Here is an 18,128-nt window from a genome sequence, read left to right on the forward strand (position 1 = left end):
ACAATATAACTTTTTCCTAAAAAAAGTTGCACCTTTCCCTGAGTTCTATGCAGAGCATGCACAAGAGCTGTTTGGTCAATAGGAGCACAGGCCGGTATCATCATCATACCAAGCCAACTGTTCAGGAATGGAATGGCTGCACTTCCAAGATGGGTCTTGGCAGATCTTTCAAGCATCTCATGCCATACCTGTAGACAGTTGAGAGCCAAAGATCAAAAGTAGTAAGTACTGTACCACTGCTGTGGTGGCATTAGGGAATTTAAGAAACGGCGATGGCTATGACTACGACATCTCCACAAAACAGTAATATCATTGGTTAAAAGAGCACAAATAATCGTGCTGCATGTGCAGCACGGATTTTAGAAAGTATCTAAGCAGTCCTCTGCATAACGACGATGTGAAATCACAAAATTTGACGACAACATAAGAATGCAACAGAGAATCCTTCGTTCTCTATTTTAACTCTGAAACTGCTCATACCAATTTATTTTTGGCATATTTTGCCCATATTGTAGGATGTGAAAAAGACTGAATAATCGCAAAAGACTTATGATCATAGAGCCAAGTTATATTTTGAGGTGACGTTTTCGTCAATGATCGCCATTGTAGATCTTAAATTCCCTATTATGTGAGGTGCTACAGTTAACTTGAGTTAAGGTAGAAATAGGTTCACACTGCAACGAGGTTGGCAATCAGACATGGCTTGTTGCTGCCATGTCTGATTCCCACATTAGTTGCTTGGCAAAAGGCAAAAGTACAACTGAAAAATCAGAGTCCCAGTCAGGATTTAATTGAGGAGTTCGATGTAAGAGACTGCTGTCATCGTGGGCAAATAGAATAAATGTGGCAACCTTCCTGATGATTCCACTGCTTCCATGCAATTGTGTGGTTAGGTGGGCAAGCATGTCCCAACAGTCAAGATTTGTGAAGAAAAACTACTTTCTGGTGCTCTTATTTGTACCAAACATGTGTTTGGTTCGTCCCGTAAACAACCCACGTCATAAGGGTAGTTCTATCGTACCAGACTGGGTAGAGGGCCAGCTGTGTGGACTTTCTTGAGCCAGGTTGTGGACAACCCTGGCCATGTGGGTACAGTTCCATTGCACCAGACTGGGCTGGGGCCAGAGCCTCTGGTATTTTCAAGACACCAAAATTCAATGCAAACGTTGATAATTATGGATCTTTAACAGAAGCAAAATGAGAAAGTTTTCACTTAATTTCATATACAATGTTTGCTCTTCAGAAAACACTGGTTAAATTATTTATAATCCACCTTATATGCCAGCTCCAAAACATCACTGTCTGATTCTAAAATGAATCTTTGATAAACATGCCTCAAAGAACCTTGTAAGATTGGTGCAAGCCATAAACAGTTTGACCCTGAGTCACTTCCAGGCTGAAAAATCATCAAGACACAGACACATACACATTTAAGCAAATAGTCCTGGAAGCAGTTACTTAAAAAAAATGACCAAACTACAATAGTTTTACTTAAACTCCTCTTGGGTATAATGTTCAGAATAATGTATCACATTTACAAACAAGGTGACCTTGAGAGTTTGTAGATGTGACACAGCACTGATGAGGACGTAGTTTTTGTAAACTACTCATTCGACATGTTCATTGTTTATATCCAACCATTATTCTTGTAGTATGAGGAGCGTAAATGAAACAAGCAGGACAGAACGTTTATGCACATCAGAACTTGTTTTATTGGATATAGATGTACAAGCATCAATAATTAATGAAACTACCTGTGGGTAATGCAAAAGAGACTGAATACACTTCTAAATTCATAGTTGCTGACTTACTAAACAGTAAAATGATTTGTCACTTTAGCACAATAATAATTATTATTGGAGCAACTCATCTCCCCAAAGGTTGCTTAGATTGACTGAACTGTAAATTAAAATAGGTGAAACAAGAAAATGAACACCTACTAAAGCGTCCTAAGAGAACACGCTCACTTAACATCCACTGTAGAATATAGTGATCTTGCACAGCAATGTGTCTAGCCACTTTTATAGCAATTGTGTAGCACAACATGTGTAAAGAATAAAACCTTAATTAACTCATTGACTTAAATGCCAGACAATTAATTTTCACTCCTCAACTGGGGGTGACCTAGGCCACCTGAGGAGTGAATGGGTTAATCAGTCACAAACTATGTCCCCTCCATTAACCGTTACCCATTGACTCCTGGGACTGAAACGTAACAGATTTTACTGTCTAACCCCAGTCAATTTTACTTGTCAACTGAGGGCATCCTAGGGCCCAGCCCTGAAGAGTCAATGGGTTAACTTGCCGATGAGTTGGCTAATTTACCTTCATACATGAAAATTTGATAGACCCAGATGTGTATGCAATTTCTTTACCTTTTGTTTAGGATTTCCCCCCAAAAGAGTTTTGATGGTTTCAAGCACTGCCAATCGAACGGACTTGATGTTGTGCCTTAAAAAAGGCCAGAGTCTTGGCACAAGTGTTGTGAGGGAGACATTACTGCCATCTGCTGTTCCTTGTTGAGCAACAGAGGGACAGGACAGGATTCCAGCCAGCAGTAACATGATGCTGTTTGTTGATGCCGTGAGGTCATCAAGTTCAACCAAGGTGTCCCACAAAGTTACAAGCACTTCTTGTACCTGCGAAGATCAAGTAAAATTGCATATTTTTACATTTATTACTGTTGGCATAGGCAGGTTAGGGTTAGGGTCAGGGTTACAGCTGTTCATGCAAGCTGTGCTATGCTGAAAACTGCATTCTCACAAAGTCACCCCCATCCTGCTGTCTTAGAGCTCTGGATGACTAAAACAGATAGACTCTAAAATTAATAGTACATAAATTAATGCAATGATCAAGAATTATACCTTGTATAGTGCATTCAATACTCAAAAACCAATACATTGTCTAGATTGAGGACAAGTTAAGACAACAATTTCTCCTCAGTTAATAAATTTATCAGAAGACTCCCCCTGTGTTAGTAAAGGAGTGAATTTCAGCTCACAGCAACCAACGCACAACAAAACTGAGCCATGTAAAAGGCAGAATAATACACTGGAACCTCAATAAACTCCTTCATGAAGTGCAAAAGTGTTGAAATTTTCAGTTATATCAGTATTTCTCTGTATCGAGGTTCTTTCTCATGCATTTCACTTTGATAGGGGGCAAGATTTTTCATTTGCTATACCAAGGACATTTTTTTATCAAGGTTTATTATAAAGGCTTCATTGCACATTTTTCACAAGACACAATAGATTTCATAAAATATGTAGCTGCGATAAATTGGCTCCCTGTTGAATTTCAAAAGTACGCCCCTCAAACCTCTCAAACTAGTAGCCAAACAAAATAAACCTACTTACACGATTGGGTGCAAGCATCACTAATGACTCTGCCACAGGCAACAAGGCAGATGCAGCAACTGCTCGAACATCATCATCATCATCTTTGAGAGCTGTAACTATGGGGTCCAACACCAGGGGCAACAAATCTCTGGTCAAATCCTAATAAAAGAATCACAGGTGGTTCTGAATCTCCTGCAAAGGATTTTATATTAAATTTTAACTTTGCAGAGAGTTATTTCTCATCCTGGCCCCAGTCGTGTGAAGACTGCATCTTCTCTAGTGGATATGTTGCAGGTTATTTTGTTCCTTAGGTTAAATTTCAACCAAACTAGGTCATTTTGTTTCAACCTAGGTGAACTTGTTTCAACCTAGATCAACTCATTTTAACCTAGATCAAGTTGTTTCAACCATGGTCAGTTTGGGGCAAGTACAAAACAGAGGTCACAGGTCATTGTTTTAGCAATACATAAACAACCCTAACCATTTACAAATGCTAACATTAATATTAGCCCTACAAACTTTTGTTTAGACCTAATTAGACTTGAGGTTAGCTTTAATGAATGTTTAGGATACCATCTGAATTGGTAAAACAGTGACCTATGAACTGTGTTTTATACCTGCCCCAAACTGACCTAGATTGAAATAACTTGATCTACGTCAAAACCAGTTAACCTCGATTGAAACAAAATGACCTAGTTGGTTGCAAATTAAACTATATAAGGAACAAAATGACCTACAACAGATACATGTAAGTCACTATCCAACAGTTTCAATCACTGCAAAGATTGCTGTATTTGCAGGTGATGTAACTGTTAATATGAACACCTGAAGCATTATCTAAGTATAAAGTGTTATGTTGCAAAGTGTTTCAACAATTAATTTTTTTTGTCCAAGGCTGCAGATGATGTTAAGTTAATTGCTGCATTTTTTTTCTCTTTGCTCACAAAGTTGCCCTGGGACTCAAACAAGCATGACTAAATATGATAATAAATTTTTCCATTGACCAAAAATATACAAGCACATGTCAAAGATAGGAAAAGACGGTCATCATCATCATCACCTGTTGTTGATTTATTTGATCAAAGAGACAACATGCTAACCTGTCTCACAGCCATCAGATATTTGAGTCCCATCAGTCCTCCATGTCGCACCTCCCATTCCTCTTGAGCTTGCAGTGTCAGCAGCACCATCATTACCCTCTTAACACTAACCGCATCTGTGTGCTTTAAGATGACTCCTATTGTCTGAGCACAAGTCTCACGGACAGGAGCAACAACCTGTAAATGATTTATGGCATACATGTAACAAAATTCCTCCAGCAGTTTAATTACTATTACTTGGGGTGCAGGGATGGTGCAGGTGAGAGCACTCACCTCCCACCAATGTGGCTCGGTTTCGATTCCCAGATCGATTTGATTTGTCATTTATGTGAATTGAGTTTGTTGGTTCTCTACTCTGCATAGAGAGATTTTCTCTGGGTACTCCAGTTTAATTCCCCTTTCCTCAAAACTACATGTAATAGTTGACTTGATTTGCGTTAAATGTTAATTTCAGTTTACAGTGTCCCCAATCAGTGCTCCAGCACTAGAATGACTAGACACTTAAATAAAGTTGCTTTCTTTTACTTTCCTTTCCTGCTTTCATGAGTTCATGCTCACCACAGTAAGTAAGCAAGTACAAACTAAGTCAACTTGTGTGCAAGTCTATCTAATTATACACTGTAACTACGAAATCAACACTGGCTAAATCAAAAAACCATATTAAAAGGGCACTCTCACAGCAGTTTTTTGGTCAAAATTGAGTTCAATCCCCTCCACTTGTGTTAAATTTTATTTTGAAAAGATTGGCCAATCTTTCCAAATTTGAATCTGTCCCATCCTTCACTGTTGGCAACAAAGAACAGGTTCAGTAAAGAAAATAGGATTCTTTGAAATGTCCGTCTGTTCCATGGAAACTACATGTATAGCATTCTTTCAGTCTCCATAGACTGTTAAGTGCTTAGGACTCCTCAGTAGACATGTAAGCACTTATAGATATATTTTTATGCTTAAGAACAGCATTGCTAAATGGAAGTTGAGTGCTCCCGACATCCAGGAGCTTCCACTATTGGCAGCCAGCTCCTACATGAGACTGCTCCCATGGCTGGCAAATCCTGGCAACCCAGCCATGAGCCCACACCCAGAAGGGAAGAAGGGCACCCCATCACACTGATATAGTATACATACAGTGGGAAAAGGGGAGGGTGGGAGGGGGGGACAACCCAGAAACAATGCTCAAAAGTAGAATGGCGCAACAACAAACATGAGGGATCCACGCACATGTGGACAACATAAGACCGCTGACTGCACAGGCTTACCAACCCTGGCTCCACGCATGCACTGGCACAGGTGCATGAACAAACAACGCAAAAAGCAGGGGAGCGCAGACCCCTGCTGCATGCAGTGCCTCACAAAACATTGTTGGGCATGAAGGAACATAAACATAGGTGAATGCACTGGCACATGTGCAAAACAATTCTGCAGACCACTGAGGGAACACATCCGCTCTTTGTTGTTAACTCCGTTAAATTACATTTTACTGCATTTAAAGGCATCAGAGGGACTAAAACTCTTCAACTCTACAACCAACTCTTTCTAAAATATCTTAGACCTTTCAAAAATATCTTTTCATTGTTGAGAAAAACCTTTCCATCTTGGTGCATGTATTAAACATACTTTGCCAACTTTTTACTTTTTTCTTCATACCAATTGTGTAAAAGTTAAAGGTTCATGGCCAAGCATGGCTCTGCAAGTGATACAAAAGTTTGCTCAAAAACAGGAGAGCAAAGTAAGCCATTTAATTCATGATATACAATGTAACCTCAGGAAAAGACCAATGCCCGTTGCCAGTAAGGCTGTGAAGTAAATAACTACCAATTTTGCATCTGTTATCCCGGAAGGTGAGGATAGGAGCTCCTAACAGTGAAAGTTTTGAGGAGTATCAAGATCCTTGTCCAGTTGGTCTATGAGGCTTAAAGATTTTTGAGCTTAATAAAATTATGTTAATGACAATATATTTCTTGGCACATTCAAATCCTACCTCATCACTCACGAAGTCCCCAAATCGATCAAGAGCCATGACACACAGGAGGTGCAAAGACATGTTTTCCAACCACTTTCTGTTTTGAATCTGAAGCTACAGTGTAAGTATAGAAATATACTTTCAACACAAAAGAAATTTCCTATCATGTTTAATTAAAGTGCCTATGAAATGAAAAATGTCTCTTTCTTATTTTAAAGACCTTTAAAAAATGGTGTGTTCTATTTTGGAGCATTTTCTGTCATTTCCAAGATGTTCAAGTTTTTGTTCAAAAGTTGATGTGTAATTAAGTGTACACATGCCTGTAATAAATCCCAAAATTCAGAACATTGGCACCAGTAATGTACATCAGATAAGGCACAAAATGACACCCATTATGATGTTGTCATGGTAACACTCTTGTTTCCAATGCCTCTTTGCAATAAACCAAATATCATGGATTTTGAACTCATAAACTGTACAGGCAGATGGTCAGACTTGAAATGCATGTGCTGCCTATAATGCTTTAGATCTCTGTATAAGCATAAAGAGAGTGAACATGTCTTATTACAACAATAAACAACAAAATCAATTCTGCATTAAATGGACCCAGCAGCAAAAATGGTTGGCATGGCAACAGCCTAGAGGGTATTATTTTGTGCCTTTCAATGTAGATTACTCCTGCCTCCTACATTTCCAGAGATATTCTCAATTTTGTGATTCATTACAGTCATTTGCAATCATTTTGACATCATCCATTTTTTAACAAATACTTGAATATCTCTGGAACCAAAGAAGGTAGTTCAAAATAGAAAACACCAATCTTCACCATTTTGAAAGGACTTTAAAATGTTGTTGATACTTATGTAAAAAAACAAAACAAAACTAAAACTGTCTTAAAGTCCAATCCCAAGACTCATTTTAAATCAACTAGATACTCAGATTCATTTGAAATCATCAAAGCACTGAATGCTCTTGCAAACCAAACAAGCATTGGAGACCAGAAAAAATATTTATGGCAATAGACTGACATATGAAGCTATTGCACTTTTCAAATTAATAACTCCTTTGTCCACTCTTATCCCAGAATTAACTTCCCCTGTGACGTATACAACACCATATTAATAATTGTATAGTATCAGAAACCCATAAGGGTTGAAACATGTAACAGCCCTTTGTGTGCTGGGATACAAGCTTCTGAATATAAGTACATAAATATATTTGGAACAACAAGAGCGAGGGGTTTCCAAATATGGTACTTAGCACTGAAACATTCAACCAATCAGTTCACAATGAATATTCGGAAGCTGTGAACGCGCGCTACACGTTTCATCCCTTATGGGTTTCTGATAGTATTTTATACTATACAAGCAATTATTGCTTGTATAGTATAAAATAATTAATAGTCTTAAAATCGGAAATATCCAGCCACTTGACAACTTTTAAAAAATGGTATTAGTTAGCTCACTTCTTCAATAAACTGAGAAGCATCTAATGTCTTCCCTGCTCCTTGTCCATGAACTTTGATGATCTCTCGGAGGCCAGTGGCTGCCCCATGACGAACCTAAATAAATCCAATATTATAAATTTTCTGTTCTGAGTCAGTGAATGCAATGAAAAAACAAAATTACTAGCCATCAACAGTGGTACAAAGTAACAAGAGTCCTAAAATGCAAGTGACAATATTGCTCTGTCGAGAGAACTAACTAACCTCCCATGACTGGTGAAATAGATCTTGGCAAAGTTCTTGGCAAAAATTGTCAAATGGCCATTCAGTAGACTACAAAGAAAACAGACATTAAACAACTGAATCAAGCTGAGTGGAAGGTGGGTGCTCGGGATGTCCAGGGGCCTTCACTTTAATCAGCCAGCCCCTAGACAATAAAGCGCTTCCATGGCTAGCAATCCCCGCAACCCAGCCATGAGCCCCCACACAGAGACATTCAGGCACCCGTCACACTGTGATAACAGTGGAAAAAAGTGGGGGGAGAGAGGGAGGCAGGCAGGCAGGCAGGCAGAAAAAATACAAATGCTAACACTGAGAACAACTCTCCCTGGTGTAGCCTCAAATGGCTGCTACACTGAGACTGTGTGACCTACGTGAGCCCGTGCACGTACGAATGAACCACTGACCGCTAAGCAAACTGCTCCATTAATTAAGGACCTAAATGCACCGAAAACCAGCATCTCTTTGTTGTTAACTAGGTTAAATTGCATTTAACCACATTAAAATCCTTGAGATTTAATGAAAATAATGTTATCTGTATCTGAGATTTACATGTACCATAAGAGTATCTGTGTTACTGAAGCAAAATTAGGTTTCTTTCAAGTACAAAATAAAAAGTGGTAAAATCACAAAATATAGCTGCATCTATCACCTCCTCAAAAGTTGCTGACACATCTGTTACTTGATCAACAACCATCTTGTCAGATTCTGCTGGTTGATCAACAAGTACACTGGCAGTCTTGCGTTTCTTGGAAGCTGGTCCTTGATCTGTGTCCAGGTCATTATCAATACTAGGTCAAGTTAGAGAAATAAAAGTGGAAAGGTCACTAAGATGGCTCAAACCAGTTTTAACCATAAAGTGGAAGAAGGATTGAGCCTACAACAGTGTTTCAAGTACTCGTGTTATACCATATAAAACAACACTCCATGCTTAACAAGATGTGCTCAATTTATTAACTGTAATAGGGCACCTTAGCAACAGGAAAGCCAACCCTTATATTTTGCTTTTCCATTTAATAAAGGTAATAATCCAGGATTAGTGAGGTGTGTTTGATTCCTCTTTAAGTTTAAGTTTAATAATAGTTTTTCATGATATCGATGAGGCATTTGAAAGTAGTTAAGTACATTTTGGGGAGAATTATTATTGTTTTGTATATCTAGCAGCGGTAATTGTTCAGGAAAGCAATCTAATAAAATTAATGTTTTAAATATCTAAAAAAACTAATTTGGTGACACCTATTTTAATAATACTGTAAAGTGATCAGCAGCTTAAGATGAAACAGTGAATTTTGTGGAGAATATTTGATGCCATCTTCAACGGTACCTTTGAATCCACTCAAATTTTTTTTTTTTTTTTTTTTTGCAAAAACGGTCAATGTAACCTTCTTATCAATTTCCAGCAACAAAAAATTATGGTTTAATACTGAGTTTGTTTTTGATACATGTACAAGCATTTGGCACTCCTGTTACTATAGTAACCTAAGTTTACATCACAATATTAAGAGCACTTCAAATGCAAAGTATAAATTATTGTTGCTTCACATGGTACAATAACATAGCAGCTGTTATTTGACACAGTGCTTCATGTCAGTATTTGAACATTCTAAATAGTACAGTTTGTTTAAAGGGGCTGACTGCCTAAATAACTGCCATAATTCACCTGTTGACTCCAAATACTGACACTGACAGGTTTTACTTTTAAACTAGACCCTCCGTGAGGGTACACTGGGTTGCCTGTGGTACGTGCAGCGTTCCAGGCAATTTTTTTCAAGTTGGTGGGTTACTAAGACCATTTAAGGGGTCACCCAGAAGTCATACCAGCAGAGGCCCTTTGGCTCACAGGTCCGCACACGTTCGTACGACGAAACAGCTCCTTTTCTAAGGTTAAAAACCTGGCTACCGGCCTATTAATTAATCATTTGTCAGAAAGAAGAAATTCCTGTCCTCTTTAAAAAAAATTGACACGCATTGCTTACGTGTGGTAGTGAAGTAACACAGCGATTTATTCCATAATGTCAACTGAGCTGTGTGTTGTCTTCCCGGAGATTCAAGTTGTCCTTGCGTGATATGTAGCTCTAACAGTGCACGATATTGTTTTGGTATTGTCTATCATTGTAGTGCCATGGTAGAAGTCTTGGGTAAATAGCCTGAGAAGACATGTGGTTACTAGCAAAGTACTGAGCCCAGAAAGATTGAAGAAAATAAATGGGAAGTGAAAAACATTGTCTTCTGGGATGACATGTTGACAGTTGTCTTTGCGTAATATGTAGGTCTAACAGTACACGATATTGTTTTGGTATTGCCTATCATTGTAGCGCCATGGTAGAAGTCTTAGATAAATAGCCCCTTTAGAAGACATGTGGTTACTAGCAAAGTACTGAACCCAGAGAGACTGAAGAAAATAAAAGGGAATCGAGAAACATTGGCTTCTGGGCTGACGTGTTGATCATGCAACTTCTTTCCACCACAAGTGTAAGCGTGCACTGAGAGCATCTGACAGCTTTGTAAACAAAAGTTGAAAACTGAAATTATTGCCTATTCGGCAGGGTTAGTATCTGGATGGGCGACCTAAGAAATATACCACTCAGTAACAGAAGCATAGGACAGAGAATTCCATTTTAATGCTATCAAATGCGAACCAAGCAAGATACAGATTTTGTTAGCTTGCTTTATGCAAAACAAATATTGATGTAAAAGTAAATAAATATGGATACACAATTTTTAAGAAGAGCAGAAGGAAGTTTCAGGACGGTCGATCGAGCATAAAATATTTTGCCATCGGTAACAAAATCTACGACATGAAAACAACATTAATTTTGGACCACGAATATAAAGGTTACCATCAGCGAAAAACAGTTTGGGAGATTTTAGTTGTTTTGTTGTAATTGTACAAGTTTGGCTGCACCGAGTAAATCGCACATCGAATTTGTCAGAAAGAAGAAATTCCTGTCCTCTTTAAAAAACGTTGACACGCATTGCTTACGTGTGGTAGTGAAGTAACACAGCGATTTATTCCATAATGTCAACTGAGCTGTGTGTTGTCTTCCAGGAGATTCAAGTTGTCCTTGCGTAATATGTAGCTCTAATAGTGCACGATATTGTTTTGGTATTGTCTATCATTGTAGTGCCATGGTAGAAGTCTTGGGTAAATAACCTGAGAAGACATGTGGTTACTAGCAAAGTACTGAACCCAGAAAGAAAATAAATGGGAAGTGAAAAACATTGTCTTCTGGGAGAGACATGTTGACAGAATAAAAGGGAATCGAGAAACATTGGCTTCTGGGCTGACATGTTGATCATGCAACTTCTTTCCACCACAAGTGTAAGCGTGTACTAACAGCACCTGACAGTTTTGTAAACAAAAGTTTAAAGTTGAAGTTAACCCCTATGCGGTGGGTTAGTATCTGGATGGGCGACCTAAGAAATATACCACTGAGTAACAGAAGCATAGGACAGAGAATTCCATTTTAATGCTATCAAATGCGAACCAAGCAAGATACAGATTTTGTAAGCTTGCTTTATGCAAAACAAATATTGATGTAAAAGTAAATAAATATGGATACACAGTTTTTAAGAAGAGCAGAAGGAAGTTTCAGGACGGTCGATCGAGCATAAAATATTTTGCCATCGGTAACAAAATTTTCGACGTGAAAACAACATTAATTTTGAACCACGAATATAAAAAGTTACCATCAGCGAAAAACATTTTGGGAGATTTTAGTTGTTTTGTTGTAATTGTACTTTTGGCTGCACCGAGTAAATCGCACATCGAATTCAGCGGGCAGAGTGATCAAGTTACCGCGGCATGTTTACTCGCGAAACAGTGAAGCATCTGTGTCAAATGATGCCAAGATACCGGGTTTTTGTTTTTTTAGTTTTCTTTTTCTTTCAATTGTTATAAATTTTGACAAGAAATGTGCGAATTCAACACAAAGATCACTCTCAGAGATCACAGTGACCATTGTTTCTGGAAAATCAAAAATTTACTCTCCAAGACAAGGTTATTTATCACCAGGTAATTCCATCGTTTTGGTAATAGCAGCTACTTTATTATTCATCAGCGTCACAATATTTTGCCGATTTTGGGGGTCATTTTGTTGAAACTCAAGCACGCTTCCAACAGACCTGTTTATTTTCGTGACTTATGCGTTACCACAAAAATTCTCCCCGTATCACATTTCAACACATGTATGCAAATTTGCTAAGCTCGAAAATTACACATGATAAATTTACAAAAGCTAGAAATTTCACAGAAATATTTTCCAGCGAAACATATTTGCAATAAGAGGCAAGAAACCCTTCCTATTTCAGTTGCGTGCGAGCAAGCGAAACACACAATCACAAAGCATATGCAATTAAATAAATTTCGGACAGTTCACATCAAACCCTTTTCGAAAGAACCTTGACCGTAAGTAATAAAGCACAAAAGAGACAACAAGCTTTCATTCAAATAATTTTTCACTGTCACATTTCCAATTTGTTTTTACCTTTGCTGAGTTGAGTCTTAAAATGAATGTTACTTGCCAGACAAACTTTAAATAGATGCGACTTCAGTAAACACTGTGAGACACACAACAGAGATCACAGATCTACTTGTGGTGTTCGATTCCTTCTCTGTCTTTGTTGAACCCGTAAGTTACCAGAGAAGTTTCCATTTGGTTTCAGTGTTGTACGTAACACCACCTTGGCGAAATATTAGAAGTACAGCATATTTTGATTTCGGCTCGACGGGCGAAAGATTCACGCTGTCGAAGTCCATTACTCGTTGCTTTTTTAAGATTCCAGATCTTTATGTTTCACCGCCTGTCTTGACGTTCCATTCTTGAGCTCCATGTGGGTATATTTTCTTTAAAGATGTACTAAAAAGCCATTCCCGTTACAATGACTTTCGACGCCATTACAGGTTAATTGTGCAGAGCAAGCTACGCATTACCCCAGCCCCCTCAAACCAAACAAAATACGCACAGAAGACTCCATGCACAAAGACACCACTTAGCAGGGGAGTGACAGGCAAGACTTTTCCCGACACGGAAAATAACAAAAAAACCCACGAAATGAAACCGAGATTCCGACTGGGTTTGGCAACCCAGTAATTAGCAAATACCATTAATCTCGATGAAAATTGGGAGACCATTTGAATTGGGAGCCGAAGTTTTTAATAATGAAGAAAGGGGGGAAATAGCAAAAAAATTCATAAAGCTCAAAAGGCTCAGGGAAAAGCAGTGAAGATAGTTCCTAACTTATTTTTTTATCAAGGACTGGTTGAATAAAAGGGCACCATGCAACATTCTCAGAATGATGGCCCACCTGTTGGACTGTAGTGAATCGCCTTCTTTTGATGAATCTTTTGATCTTTGTTTTGCCAACATTTTGGCTTTTCTGATTGCTCTGTTCTTTTCCCGTGCACTCATTGATGAAGAACTAATTGCAGCTATCTCTGCTGCCACAACTTCAGCAGCACTCTAAAAAGAGGAGAAATAATTTTTAATACAATTTTTTGATGAGTAGGACAACGGACAAAAAGATCTATGTGCATTAATTAAGAAAATGACCCCATGTACCTGTTATTATATGTTTATGGAAGGCAGTATTTTGGTCATGAAAATAACAATTAGAGCTATTTACCAACCTCAAATGACTTATGTTTGCTCGAGGATTTTCCTTTGACCTCGTGGGAGCCGACCAATAGATCTTCATCATCAAATAATTTATCCATTCCAACATCTATACCTGGGGCAATATCCAAGCCAAGTCGTTTCCTTAGAAGTTTCTGCTGTCTGATCAACCTGTCCTTTGGTTCAAGTCCTAGAAATTATTGATTTGAGGATTTCATCAAAAAATGCCTTGATTTTCTTTCTAGTAGTATCTCAAATAAGTGGAATATCCACAGGAGTAGCATATGAGCTTTAAAAACATCTGGCCCCATCAGTTTTTTGAAAGGTGGAAAGCACTATCCACTGTATGAATATTGGTTTGCAAGTGTTTATCCAGTGGATAGCGCTTTCTGTAGTATACATTGTGGACCTATATTGTACATGACATGCACAGTTGTGATATAAAAAATGAAGCACATGGCATGTTTGTGTTTTCATTGCAGTTAGATTTGCAATATCTACACTTAGTCTATCCACCTTTTCAACAACAGAGGCCTGATTGCTGGGAAGGACCTATTGACACACATCACCAAAAAACAAGTCACAATAAAAATAATAATAATAATAATAATAATAATAATAATAATATTATTGTTATTATTATTATTATTATTATTATTATTATTATTATTATTATATTTTCAAACTTAGATATTGCATTTCTGATTGGTTAACTCACTCTCGGTTAGCATCTCATATACCATACGACCTTATGGAAACTTATTGTGTTAAGTGTTGCCCAGCTGGAAAATTATTGCCTTTAATTTCCAGGTGTCGAAAAATTTAATAAAAAGAACAATAATATTATTCCATTTGCACTTGTTGAATATGAGACTGGTTATAGCCAACTTGGTGTTATGCACCTCATTGGCCATTTACTATCTCATATCCAACACACACTCATGGAATAATTATTAATTAATTTTTTTTAAAATATATTTTTTTATGATTGCAGTGAAAGATCAAAAACAGGACTTCAAATGAAACATGGGCACAAGAAAAGAAGACTTCAAAAAGCCTTACCAGTAAATTTGCAATGGCCTGCTGGAAATCTGTAGAACTTAAAAATTATTTCTGAAAAACTGAACAACAGCTCTCCCCATTGACTGTTGGCCAACAAGAGGTTAAAATAAGTTTTGTAAGGTCTGATTCTACAGTCAACTCTCTGTTAACAAAAAATTCTACAAGCAGACACCTTTTTCAATTCCCATTTTACCTTTCAGTCAAACTCTCTATTTATACAGTCCCCTAAGCAGACGGTCTCTCGTAAACGGATGCAGACATTTTTGAAAATTAAAATTGGATTTTTCTTTTGTTTACGCTAGCTCAATAAGCAGACACCCCACGTATAATTGACTCTTGGCAATGAAATTTGTCTTTAATTTGCAATTCAAACAAAACTATGACCTTTGACAGAGCAACCGAACAGTGGGGTCGCTTTTATTAAAAAATCTCCATTTGTCCGCGGGAAAGCAAGCTGTCAGTTTGTTTGACATGAACAAAGAGTCCAACATGTACTTGTAGGATAAAGATATGGGAATAATTCTCGTAAGCGGACAGCTCTACTAACGGACGCTTTTTCCAATTCCCGACTGGTGTCTGCTTACGAGAGAGTTGCCTGTATTTTGCTTTGCCTGTTGGAAGCCATCTACGTCTGCAGAAGGTGGCAGGGTTATAATTTTTTTAAAAGCCATTTTATGTTCCTATGCATAATTAAGAGGAAGAAGTTTGGTGGAATACCAGTCAGATCTTCATCAGGGAGATCGTATTCAGCTCCTGAGGATCCAACCAGACGCTCCCCATGCTTTAATACACGATTGATGTCAAACTTTGAGAACTCTAACAGTTCACTTTCAACAGTGTTACTCCCGGTCTCCTCTTTGTTTCCTTCTGCTGGTTCAACTAAAAAGATATCAACACAAGAAATTGGAAATGTTAGTAGTTTAAAACTTCTTAGCAATATAGTAATTTTCAAACTCACGCTATGCTGCACCAGTATAAAGCGAACTGGATGTAGGGAGTGCAGGGATGGCACAGCGGTGAGAGAACTCGCCTCCCACCAATGTGGCCCGGGTTCGATTCCCAGACTCGGCGTCATATGTGGGTTGAGGTTTTCTCCAGGTACTCTTGTTTCCCCTCTCCTCAAAAACTAACATTTGATTTGTTTGCATTATTTGTTAATTTCAGTTTACAGTGTCCCCAATTAGTGCTCCAGCGCTAGAACGACAATAGACACTTAAATAAAGTTCCTTTCCTTTCCTGTAGGCCATTTCACGAACTATTTTCTCCTCAACAATATGGGTAAGTATCACCTAAACCTGAATATCAGGGGAATAATTTGTCCTTTGTCATTTCCTTCTTCCCTTGAGGTTACTTTAAAACACCAACATTAACTAGTTGAGTTCACAGCCTATGATGTTTTGGAATCCCTGAGGACGTAGAGTCCACTTCTACACAACTTTATTAACTGGGTTTCATCCAGGGTGAAGTTTTTAGTAGTTACCCAAATTGTTGTAGGCTTATGTACAAACTCAAACTCAAACAAGAGTTCATTCCTCTTTGGCCGTCACAGGGGGGGTTGTAATTGGGAGTGATTGCTTTAAGGCCGTGGGGCCAAAGAATGACAACAAAAAAACAAAGATTACAAACTCATGGTCTGTGTCACAAGATTGACTTCCTATCTCTTTAAAAACCATTGTACTGATAAAAAACCACTGCTCTGAGGCTAAACTACCCTGAATCAAATATCCTAAATTATGACACTGTGAGCCAAATAGAGAGCACTACATACCCTTGATTTTTTGAGAGGTTGCTGGATCCCACTGAGGCACATTTTGGGCAATAGCTTCAATTGCTTGACCAGCAGCAATCCTTGTGTCCCAACTACTGCTTTTTAGGAACACATGCACCTGAAAGACAATAAAAGTTTGACGAATCTTGACTTTTCAATGTTTAACTATCTGGGATAACAAATATGACCAAACATGACCACAAAGCTCAATAAAAATCTCAGGCTCATTATGCTTGAAAAGTGTTTGTGCCATGTATGACGTAAAATTAACAATTATTCACCGAAATGGAGGTGGCTAGCAATGGATAATTACCGAGCCGCAAAGCAGTGAGGTAAATATCCAACACTAGCCACCGACACTGAGGTGAATAGTTGTTTTAGTATATACTAAAACAGTGAGATAATATACAGCACAAAAAATTAATTTGGATGTTTTCTTCACTTGTCACGGATGCAAATCGGGACGCCATTTTTTCCCGAGTTGCTCGGAGGTAAATAGCACAGTATATTCAGAGTTTGACGAGCCAATCAGCGTGCGAGTTCAACACTATCCACTGTTTTAGTATATACTAATGACTGATATACAAATAAGGGTAACAACAATAATTATTGCTTATCCTTAATTATAACATTACTGTAAAACCTCATTAGATTGGCACTAAATTGCCACCAATTTCAGAAATAAGAAGGCAGAAGAGAATGATTATATCCTTCAAAACAGCTAGAGGTCTGAACATTCATAAAATAAAAAATAGGAAAGGAAACGGAAGGAAAGGAAAGCCTATATATTGCAGAGTTACTAGCCTTCCAAGGATGGTTTCTTGAACCATTTGATTGAAAATGTAATCCATGGATGAAAGGTTTTTCTAACCAGTCATTTGATTGAAACTTTAATCCATGGATATAATGCTTACATAGACAGACGGACTAAAACGTTTCACAAAGACACTGCAAGGCATAAAAAAAAGAGAACATGAATCTTCTATATTACAATGTTTAACTCCACTTAATTATTAATTTACAACTAATTGAATTAGTTATTTGTAGCACTTAATGATATCTTCACTTTCTTCAACTAGAGATTAAAGTTCAGCATTCTTACCCTGTTAAGCAGATTTTGCAGTTCATGGGGATGTAATTTTTGCACCTCTCCAAGCTGCTGGGCGGCTGCTTTTCGAGTTACTGCCGTGGATCCGGTGTCCAACAACAGCAGAAGTCGCTCAAGTCTACAGCGCAACACAGACAACAACCACGGTCAACCCGTTATCTTATTTTTTATTTCATGAAATTCAAAACCATGCATACCGTGTAGCCATTGATTTGTGGCAGCGAATGAACGTCACATGGCCGAAATTCTCCCTAAATAAATCTCCGTCTCTTTCTGGGTTTCTGTCCCTCTTCCGCCATGGCTTTGCCCATGCGTAATGTGAATTCTCACAACGGCATTGTGGGTATTATTAACCCGGGTTCTCTTCAAATTTTACCCGCGAAAATGTGAATCATCCCCGATTATTTCGTGATTTGTTTTTCTATTTTCTTTTTTTTTACTATCTTTCTTTTTC

The 18,128-nt window shown here is 38.0% G+C and overlaps 1 protein-coding gene across 1 annotated transcript in view; it reads right to left on the reverse strand.

Annotated features, from left to right (window-relative positions):
• LOC137970237 (TATA-binding protein-associated factor 172-like) overlaps window positions 1–17,988 on the reverse strand; it is a 45,478-nt gene extending 27,490 nt beyond the window's left edge. Inside the window, exons 1-15 of the mRNA XM_068816755.1 lie at window positions 17,872–17,988; window positions 17,669–17,792; window positions 16,567–16,684; window positions 15,516–15,677; window positions 13,751–13,926; window positions 13,429–13,583; window positions 8,774–8,912; window positions 8,107–8,175; window positions 7,864–7,959; window positions 6,417–6,512; window positions 4,439–4,615; window positions 3,357–3,497; window positions 2,376–2,639; window positions 1,274–1,396; window positions 33–188 (exon numbers count right to left, since the gene is read on the reverse strand). Of these exons, the coding sequence (XP_068672856.1) occupies window positions 33–188; window positions 1,274–1,396; window positions 2,376–2,639; window positions 3,357–3,497; window positions 4,439–4,615; window positions 6,417–6,512; window positions 7,864–7,959; window positions 8,107–8,175; window positions 8,774–8,912; window positions 13,429–13,583; window positions 13,751–13,926; window positions 15,516–15,677; window positions 16,567–16,684; window positions 17,669–17,792; window positions 17,872–17,882 (2,007 nt within the window). The 5' untranslated portion in view covers window positions 17,883–17,988. The remainder of the gene's footprint in view (window positions 1–32; window positions 189–1,273; window positions 1,397–2,375; window positions 2,640–3,356; window positions 3,498–4,438; window positions 4,616–6,416; window positions 6,513–7,863; window positions 7,960–8,106; window positions 8,176–8,773; window positions 8,913–13,428; window positions 13,584–13,750; window positions 13,927–15,515; window positions 15,678–16,566; window positions 16,685–17,668; window positions 17,793–17,871) is intronic.
• Between the last annotated feature and the right edge of the window lie 140 nt (window positions 17,989–18,128).

This window comes from Montipora foliosa, chromosome 9 (assembly GCF_036669935.1).
Source record: "Montipora foliosa isolate CH-2021 chromosome 9, ASM3666993v2, whole genome shotgun sequence".
In the NCBI taxonomy this organism is placed as follows: domain Eukaryota; kingdom Metazoa; phylum Cnidaria; class Anthozoa; order Scleractinia; family Acroporidae; genus Montipora; species Montipora foliosa.